The sequence below is a fragment of the Oncorhynchus gorbuscha genome, linkage group LG17 (genome assembly GCF_021184085.1).
Source record: "Oncorhynchus gorbuscha isolate QuinsamMale2020 ecotype Even-year linkage group LG17, OgorEven_v1.0, whole genome shotgun sequence".
Taxonomy (NCBI): domain Eukaryota; kingdom Metazoa; phylum Chordata; class Actinopteri; order Salmoniformes; family Salmonidae; genus Oncorhynchus; species Oncorhynchus gorbuscha.
In genome coordinates this window covers 17,952,666-17,963,193 of record NC_060189.1, presented here as the reverse complement: position 1 = coordinate 17,963,193, position 10,528 = coordinate 17,952,666, and the positions used below count along the sequence as shown (strand labels likewise).

The 10,528-nt window shown below is 41.7% G+C and overlaps 1 protein-coding gene across 1 annotated transcript in view; it reads left to right on the top strand.

The window, feature by feature from the left end:
- Positions 1 to 9,188: 9,188 nt before the first annotated feature.
- The window catches only part of LOC124002184 (glutamate-rich protein 1), a 29,217-nt gene continuing 27,877 nt past the window's right edge, over positions 9,189 to 10,528 (top strand). Inside the window, exons 1-3 of the mRNA XM_046309522.1 lie at positions 9,189 to 9,533; positions 9,993 to 10,133; positions 10,360 to 10,506. Coding sequence (XP_046165478.1) covers positions 9,515 to 9,533; positions 9,993 to 10,133; positions 10,360 to 10,506 — 307 coding nt within the window. The 5' untranslated portion in view covers positions 9,189 to 9,514. The remainder of the gene's footprint in view (positions 9,534 to 9,992; positions 10,134 to 10,359; positions 10,507 to 10,528) is intronic.

Below are 10,528 nucleotides of genomic sequence, written 5' to 3'. Positions count from 1 at the left end.
CAAATTAAGATCCTACACCTGTAGAATATCTCCACTTCATGTGTAGATGCTTACAGTTTGAGGATAGGACGTGTATACTCATAAATTAAGATAGTACATTTTAAAACACCTATGCCATGTTTGTATCGTCCCTAAAGGTTCAAACCGAAATACCTACGAAAAACCGAGAGAGAGAGAGAGAGAGAGAGAGAGAGAGAGAGAGAGAGAGAGAGAGAGAGAGAGAGAGAGAGAGAGAGAGAGAGAGAGAGTCTTTATGAGATGAAGTCTGGGCTAGGGCTTTAGGCTTGGTAGTGAAGAGGATTAAATAATGGCCTAGGCAGGATTCCCTATGGTAGCCTCTCTTCTCACAAAACTGTAGAAATACTGAGTTTGTAAATGTGTTATTAGTCCTTAGTTCTAGTGGTGATAAATGAGACTGGTCCATCTCCTCTGAGTCATTATCGTACACAATATGACAAGGTACAGCAGTACATTTTCTGAAAAATACATTCTGGTTTTAAATCCCATACCTATGGCATGCATTAGACTTCAAAGCGGTCAAAGGCCACTATATAGATGTTCTAATCTTTCAAGTTCGGTTTAGTTCCTAGTAACCTGATATTGGTACATCTCAGCCTCTAGTATCATTACACCTCCATAAAGTTCCCACAGTAGAGTTGAAGTGTTTTACTCACATCTGTCTGATTGTTAATCTCTCCCTTTTGAAGCAGAGCAGAGCCATGCAGAGAAACACAGTTTGTTGAAGTAAACTGCACTGTCACATTAACCTTCTGCATCAACAAACAAAGGCAAGAGAGACTACTAGGTCTGTAGCTGAAGAACTTTACTGCACTGTACAGTTTAGTTCTTCAACTGTGGAAATTAGAGGGAACATGAGCAGCAGAAGTGATACCACAGGGAGAACTATTGCCAATTAAGTCCAACTGAACAGCATGATCAGATGTAAACAATAGCTGCTTGTTGACTAAAGCAGCCAGAGGCAGAGCTCTGTGTTTTTACAGTATCTTAATCCAATTTAACTCATACTGGACCCATTAAGTCTGTGCCTGATTTAAAAAAAACAATTTTGTAAAAAGTTTACACAGAGTTAAATAATTTCAGTACTGGCTGTGTTTTTACACTAAAATATATTGACTTGGCTGTAAAGGAACTGGGCTTGGAGCCAATGATAATGTTATTACATCTATAATCAGCCTCGTAAACGAGAGAACAATCATTCTGAAGTGCAGTCAAGCATGCTTTTGTTTGAGTGTTGCAGTGGCATCAAATCTATAGACCAAGTGTTAACATTGCATTGTTACCAATAAGACACAAATCAAATGAGTTACAGAAACAATGACCTTCGCTGACCTCTATCTCTACCTAAAGAAATGGCTCCACAATGTCATGCTTACTAAAATTGGAAGAGTTCGCCTAATTTCAGTTTACGTGACAAAACAAGCAATATACTGAACAGTGTAAAGCAGGAATTCCCAAACTGGGGTACGCGCAATGCTGGGGTACGCCAAATATAAATGTGATTCACATTTTCAAACAGTCCATTTCAATTTTCCAACGGGGCTATACATTTTGGTAAGGTTTTTTTCTTGCCTGAGTAGCCTCGTTGTACTGCCAAAAATAAAATTAAACCATCTAGTGTTCAGCGAAATAACTACACAAATGCAGGTAGCCTAGTCAAATAATTAACATCCAATTACATTAACCGTTACTCTCTTACGGGAATTCCACTAAAGGTCCGTATGTAGCCGCAGCACATTCTGTTTGCTCGAAAATTGATAAATGGTTAAAAAAAAGTAAGGCCCGCGTCCATAAAGACACATACCAGCTCTACTACACCTGCACCTGTCGATGACAAGTTGTTCTGCTTCCACGAGCACATCCAATGCTAGCATCAGTAATTCTACATTTGTTGTTTGCCCAGCTAGCATGGACATGACAATTGTGAATCTGATGCAGCTGAAGAGCTACTGCCCCCTTACCCGGGAAAGCACCGAACAATAGACAGGAACGTTGGACCATCGAAGAGGCGCAAATATGATGAGAAATACATTGATTTGGGGTTCACTTATAATGGGAGTAATGCCTTTCCTCAGCCACAGTGTGTTATTTGTGTAAAAGTACTATCTATCAACTCGATGAAACCTTCACTCTTGCACACAAACAAAACATGCCAATTTGAACTATAAGTCACCGGAGTTTTTTGAGTGAGAATTAAGATGATTTTCGAGTAGTAAGTCATGTATAAAAGCAATAGATACCGTTAATAAGAAGGGGATTAGAAGCATCTTATATGGTGAGCTACCGAGTGACTCGGACAGGCAAACCCCATAGTATTGTGGAGGACGTCATTCATCCTGCTTCCACGGATATGGCTGGGACAATGCTGGGGGAAAAGGCCAAAAGAACTATACAGACAATGTCTTCATCAAACAACTGTTTCAAAACGCATCGGTGACATGGCAGGAGATGTTTTGAAACAATTACTGCTTCGCATACAAGCCATACGCATTACATCTGGATGAGTCAATAGATGTGGCGGGCCTTAATGCCTTTTTCATTGGCAAGATAAGCAAACTTAGGGATGACATGCCAGCAACAAACGCTGACACTACACATCCAAGTATAACGGACCAAATTATGAAAGACAAGAATTGTACTTTGAATCCGTAAAGTCAGTGTGGAAGAGGTGAAAAAAAATATTGTTGTCTATCAACAATGACAAGCCACCAGGGTCTGACAATATAGATGGAAAATTATGGAGGATAATAGCAGACGATATTGCCACTCCTGTTTGCCACATCTTCAATTTAAGCCTAATAGAGAGTGTGTGCCCTCAGGCCTGGAGGGAAGATAAAGTCATTCCGCTACCCAAGAATAGTAAAGCCCCCTTTACTGGCTCAAATAGCCGACCAATCAGCCGGTTACCAACCCTTAGTAAACTTCTGGGAGAAAATTGTGTTTGACCAGATACAATGCTATTAAACAGTAAACAAATTGACAACATAATTTCAGCATGCTTATAGGTAAGGACACTCAACAAGCACAGCACTTACACAAATGACTGATGATTGGCTGAGATAAATTGATAATAAAAGGATTGTGGGGGCTGTCTTGTTAGATTTCAGTGCAGCTTTTGACATTATTGATCATAGTCTACTGCTGGAAAACGTATGTGTTTTGGCTTTACACCCCCTGCTATAATGTGGATAAAGAGTTACTTGTCTAACAGAACACAGAAGCCTATGAAATAAAAATCCAGTTAGAATCAGGAATTCTCCTGGGTAGTTGTTTAGGCCCCTTGCTTTTTTCAATTTTTACTAACAACATGCCACTGACTTTAAGTAAAGCCAGAGTTTATATGTATGTGAATGACTCAACACTATAGATGTCAGCTACTACAGCGACTGTATTGACTGCAACACTCAACAAAGAGCTGCAGTTAGTTTCACAGACACATGCATACACACACACACGCACGCACACACACACACGCACACGCACACGCACACGCACACGCACACGCACACGCACACGCACACACACACACACACACACACACACACACACACACACACACACACACACACACACACACACACACACACACACACACACACACACGATATGCACTATACATACACATGGATTTAGTAATGTAGATATGTGGTAGTGGTGGAGTAGGGGCCTGAGGGCACACAGTGTGTTGTGAAATCTGTGAATGTATTGTAATGTTTTGAAATTGTATAAACTGCCTTAATTTTGCTGCACCCCAGGCAGAATCGCTGCTGATTTTGCATCAGCTAATGGGGATCCATAATAAATACAAAATACAAATACAGTTCCTGGTATATGTCCATTACATTTATGGGGCGTCAATTAAGGGAGACATCCTCTTCAGCAAACCACTGGATACCAGGACAACAGGAGAGGATATTTTTAAAGTACTGGACAGCTTTGTGACATGAAATGGACTTTGGTGGTCAAGATGTGTTGCTATTTGTACTGTTGGCTCAAAAACCATTACAGAGAGACATAGAGGAGTGGTAACGCGCGTGCAAGCAGTTGCTCCCGATAGAATGTCTGACAGCTTGAAAGATGTTTTGGACACTACAGTTAAAATAGTTAACTTTGTTAAAGCAAGGCCCCCGAACTCTCGTGTATTTTCTGCACTATGTAATGATATGGGCAGCGACCATGTAACGCTTTCACAACATTCAGAACTGTGCTGGTTATCAAGGGGCAAAGTATTTACACGAGCTTAAAGTTTTCTTCACTGACCATCATTTTACCTTGTCTGGCAGCTTACATGTTGATGAGTTTCTCACACGACTGGCCTATCTGGGTGATGTTTTTTCTCGCCTGAATGATCTGAATCTAGGATTACAGGGACTCTCCACAACAACATTCAATGGGACAAAATTGAGTCTATGATTAAGAAGTTGGAGCTCTTCTCTGACTGCATTGACAAGGACAACACACAGGTCTTTAAGTCATTGTATGATTTTTTGTGTGCAAATGACAATGTCAAATGTAATATAGCGAAGCACCTGAGTGAGCTGGGTGCGCAATTACGCAGGTACTTTCCCGAAACGGATGACACAACAACTGGATTCATTATCCCTTTCATGTCCTGCCTCCAGTCCACTTACCGATATCTGAACAAGAGAGCCTCATCGAAATTGCAACAAGCGGTTCTGTGAAAATGTAATTTAATCAGAAGGGAAAGACAGATTTCTGGATTGGGCTGCACTCAGAGTATCCTGCCTTGGCAAATCGTGCTGTTAAGACACTGATGACCTTTGCAACCACATACCTATGTGAGAGTGGATTCTCGGCCCTCACTAGCATGAAAACTAAACACAGGCACAGACTGCGTGTGGAAAATGATTTAAGACTGAGACTCTCCAATACAACCCAACATTGCAGAGTTAAGTGCATCCTTCAAGCACGCCCTTCTCATTAACCTGTGGTGAGTTATTCACATTTTTTGATGAACAAATAAAGTTTTATATGTAAGATGGCTAAATAAGGAGCAAAATTATTCATTATTAATATATTATTATTTGTGCCCTGGTCCTATATGAGCTATTTGTCACTTTCCACGAGCTAGGTTGTGACAAAAACTGTTTAATAAATGCATCGTATAGTGTGTATGGCAGGCTTACAATGATGGCAAAAAAACAACATTTGAGAGTGCGCTGACTCTGTTGCTAGAGGGGGTACGTTGCTGGAGGTTGAATGTTTGAAGTGGTATGGGACTATAAAACATTTGGGAACCACTGATGTAGAGAATCATCATACCATCTAAACCTTTGTGAAATATATTTTCAATAACAACAAATATTGCATTTTCAGCTGTTTGAAGCTGATGTACAAAACCGAAAGTAAAAGATGCACAGACAAACTTAAGAACTGAAGCAAAGAAATAGCGCACAATGAATATATCTAACGCTTCTTAGACTTGCTTTCAAGGAGAATGACAGATCTATAACTCACATTTCTATGTGAATTTGGTCGGGTCGCCCAAAACGTTACATATTGCAGGTTTAAGTCAACTATCGAGATGACTAACACAAATGTGAATAAGAGAAGATTGTCCTTATATAATTGTCAGTGTCATGGGGCTTTATGATGACGGGCTAAGTGACAAGAAGGGTAATAACGCCCTCATCATTATGAAGATGTCTGATCAAATGGCCTTTATAAATGGCTGTGCAATTAGTATTAAGAACATGTTACAGATAAGACAGCCTGTTAATGGGACGTGGTAATGAGTCAGCTGTGACCTAGGGCGACATGCCATGCCCTTACACTCACAGTTACTTAAACTTACACCAGGAGCCTGCAATGAGGGTCACTCACTTAAACCTAGCTGCAGTAATGGTGCCGGCACACACACTTCCACACAATTAAGCTATCATGCATGGCCAAATTGATACAGCTCAGTCCCAGGCTCTCAAATTTGTCTGCAACACTCTACTGAAGCCAGACTAATAGAGATGCTGGTAGTATTATGAGAAAGACAGATCGAGAGCGAGAAAGAGAGAGAGCGAGAGAGAGAGAGAGAGAGAGAGAGAGAGAGAGAGAGAGAGAGAGAGAGAGAGAGAGAGAGAGAGAGAGAGAGAGAGAGAGAGAGAGAGAGAGAGAGAGAGAGAGAGAGAGAGAGAGAGAGAGAGAGAGAGAGAGAGAGAGAGAGAGAGAGAGAAAGAGAGAGAGAGGGAGAAAGAGAGAGAAAGAGAGAGGGAGAGAGAAAGAGAGAAAGAGAGAGAGAGAGTAATTGGGGAAAGAGAGATAATGAGGGATTACAACATTTGGGTTTAACCAGAAATCGTTGCACACACATTGTTACTGCATCAACTCTCATTTATTAATCACACCATTGCCTATAAGACCCACACAGGAGTCCCACTAGTGTCTGGTAACCGAGTCTATCTTCTTAAGAATCTTAAACGATACTCCCTCAAACAACAAGTCCCAGGAGTTACCGTTTTTCATACAGTAGCTTTTAATTAGGCCCTCTTCCTTTGAAATGAGGCAATTGCCTGCTAGGACAGATAAATAAAAAATGAAGTACCTGAAATTCTCCATCTCATCTGAATAATTACAGTTTAATTGAAAAGCTGCTAATTTGGAGTCAAAGAGCAGGTGATTGGAAGAGTGATAAATAGTGTCCAGGCGGATTGCCAGCGTTTTGCACAAGCAATTCGTGACTTGACACACAGCCACACCCAACCACACACACTCAACCTCTTGATAACTCCCAGATTGTTTGACTCCAGGACCACACACCTCTTCCATTCACTTTATCTCATTACACAGAGCTTGCCCCCTGGCTGTCACTACAGGGCTCTGTCAAACCTCTCTTTCTCTCTTTCTCTCTCCCTCTCTGTCTCTCTCTGTCTCTCTCTGTCTCTCTCTCTCTCTCTCTCTCTCTCTCTCTCTCTCTCTCTCTCTCTCTCTCTCTCTCTCTCTCTCTCTCTCTCTCCCTGTCTCTCTCTCTCTCTCTCTCTCTCTCTCTCTCTCTCTCTCTCTCTCTCTCTCTCTCTCTCTCTCTCTCTCTCTCTCTCTCTCTCTCTCTCTCTCTTTCTCTCTCTCTCTCTCTCTTTCTCTCTCCCTCTCTCTCTCACTCTCGTTCTCTCTCTCTCTCCCTCCCTCTCTCTCTCTCTCTCTCTCTCTCCCTCTCTCTCTCTCAGCTATATTTCCACATGTTAGAAACGTTTCCATGTTGCGACTATAGCAGACCTCCCTGTTCATCTAGAGAGAAACACAGGATGCTGCCACTTAGTTTCTGCCTCACTGGTGCGCAGCTGGCTGTCATTGAAGAAAGACAGGTGAGATACTATGAGCTAAAAATGAAGACAGGCTCATTGGTATGTGGGGTACTTACAACTCTCTTTATGGTACCAATGGTACACCAATGGTATACTTGCACCTGCAAACTGTGAATCCTAACTACTGTCACCTTAGTGACTCATCATCATACCTGACAATAGCAAATATCATACTGTATACATTTTCAATAAGCCAGCCGCAGCCCAAGTGATGTAACCTAATTCACAAATGATATGATATCAGGGGTGTCTACACCCCTCATGGGAAAACATCTAGTCTTGCTGCTAGCGATCAGTGGCAAACAAACCTCACAGTGTGCACTTGTAGATCATTATTGTCCCAGATTGTGTTGGTGAATACTTGGCTTTTCTCAATGTGTCCTCAACACCCAAGCATTACATAACATGTTTACCCAGGTTTTCTTCTCAGCTTCTCACTGAGAGACTGAAACGGACTATTCAAAGACTGCTGCCTACCTGCCTCCCTTCCCTAGCTGAGCCAAGCTCTCCTTTGACAGCTTGCAAGGCAAGCGGGTAAAACCACTGCCCACCACCACCGCTACCACTGAGTATAGTCTACACAGACAGATAGCAGTAGCACATTGCATGGCTGGTGGCTGCTCACAGGAGTGTGTGTGTGATCGTGATGCACTGTAAGTGTAAGAGATCGGCCTGGCATGCATTTCAGAGTTTGATGCCTCACAAAAAGGGCTTTTTTTCTGCCTGGAAAGTTCCCATCTCTCACTATCCTAATCCAGGACAAAGTTGTGCACATGCAGCAGCAACCAGAGAGATCACTGGTGTTGGTGAACAAATTGACACCTGCACTACAATGCAACATCATTCAAATTAGTTTATTTCTAGGAATGATTCAGGGGAAAATTAGTAATTGCTAATAATTCAAAAAGTAGTACATTATCTTTCCAAACAAAATCATCTATCTAAATTCCTCAACAATGGATGTGAAATTAGACTGATCAGTCATACAGCAAATTCGAGGTAAGATGCTGAGTCCCACCCATTTCCCAACTGACTTAATCTATGGGTATGCTTAACACGCAAATCCATGAGCTGCCAACATTGCTAACCCAACACACTTAGACTTTTCTAATAGACTATAACTATGACATGAGAGGTACATTATGATAAAAAAAAACAATTACCTTCTTCAGAACTGACATTCTAGTTAATTCCTCCTCCTCAAATCCTGTTCACATACTGACGTTCCAGGCGAAGTTTAGAGGGTGCGCGCATTCCAAACTAGGCTCACTCTGGTCCTGATGCTGAGCTATTTGATATTCACATCGCGGTGTCCATGCGCTGCTGTCAAACCCTTCTTCACAGCTGGCTTAGTTTGCGCATGTCGATGGAGTTGATGTTACTGGATGCGCCCAGAGGGGGAGCTGTTGGTCAGGCTACAGACAGCCACGGTGTCATGCAGGCAGTTCCTTCAGAGAGGAAGAAGCGAAGCAAGAGGTATGACTGGGCCCCAAATCTGTATTCTCCAGCAGGTGGCGTTTTTTCGTTTTTTTTCGCCCACCAAGCAGATTTTGTATGGAGATCAACGAGTGTTTCAAATGTGGTAATCAAAAAATGTAATGGCTTATTTGCTACGTGAGGCTTATTTGATCGAATACAATTTTCGTAATGGTTAGGTTGTTAAGAGTGTACTGATATAAGTAGGACACTTGACATTCCGGAAACTCTGAGAAAAAAACATTTTATATCGGAGTTTTGCCTGTGGTTCGCACGCTTATCTGCCCTCTCATTGGCTAGAATGGTCCCACCTGACCTTGGCTCCTCTCGGCTGCCTTCCATTGTTGAAGACATTTCACATTGTTAGAGCGGCGACTTGAGTATCTGGTCAATATGGATAATCTTTGGTTCCTTCCTCATGTGTGGATGATTGAGGTCTGGGCTGCAGCTCGTTTGGATGTTTTCTGTCGCGGTTGTGCACATAATGATATTTAGCGAAATAATTTCAGTCGTAACGGAGCATGATTTGTCAACGCAATGTTGCAAATGATGGGGTTTCGTTACAAAAGTTCATAACAAAGCTGCAAAACATCAACTAGTAGGGTGCCAGTAGCTAACAATGCTAACTAGCTAGCTGGTAACATTACCGTTAGCATTTTTCACAAGCGTGTTTTATCTAATGTTACATTCGAGTTAAATATAGTGATATGGCACATAGGAAAGAAGGTAAGTACCTTTTTACGTCTTGTCGTTGCTGAAACATTAAACGCCAGATGTAGCTAGTTTTTACTAGTCTGTATTTATAGCTAGTTTACCTGTCTCGCTCGCCAGGCAAGCTACTGTCGCGCAACTCATTGAGAGTTAACAAACGCCAAGTTGACAGATCAATCCCGCGTGTTTTTGTGATACTTTCGCTGATGTATAACGTTACATCAGCGAAAGTATCACAAAAACATGCGGGATTGATCGGTCAACTCGTTTTCCGTTTAGTTTTTGTAGGCTTCTGATATTAATAAAGTATTTATGCTTTCTGTGAATTTTACTTTGATCTACCAACTACTAGTTGTGATTAAATTTCAATTGAAATTGCGTAATTAGCAAAACATGTATTTATACCCTAGATGGCTTGTACTTGACATTGGCAGCAATGTGGAATTAAAGTTAAGAATGTCAACTACGTTTCAGTATTCCAGTCTAAAGTTCTTCAGAGGCTGTACCCCTTACCTCCCAAGCTTGAGAAAGAACCCAGCTCTTCACCCCCCGAGTTTGTTCTCGACAAGTCCTCTGTGAAACAGAAAATAGGCCTAGAGGAGTGCACTATCACTGGTAAGTAGAGTACATATTTCATTAACTGAGTTATGCTCAATTGAATTAGAAATATTGTCCCCGGAGCTAAGCGAAGTGAGACATCACACACTTTTTATTACTTCCAAATAAGTTCGTGTCACAGTCCGGAAATTATATAGCCTACAATACAATCACCTCCAAACCAATCGCCAAGCACTTACAGTATAGCTAATGTTCTTTCTTTCTTATTTGCTCTGTCTCTCAGGAGATGGAGGGATAATACCATCCTCGACCCAGCCAGGCAGACGAATGTACACAGTCATAGCTCCCCCTGCAGAATACAAGACAGGTGCAGAGGGATCTGTCACGCTCTCTCAGCCAGCATACATAAATACTGTGCAAGACCCAGCTGGTAAGAGGGCTATAATCTTACA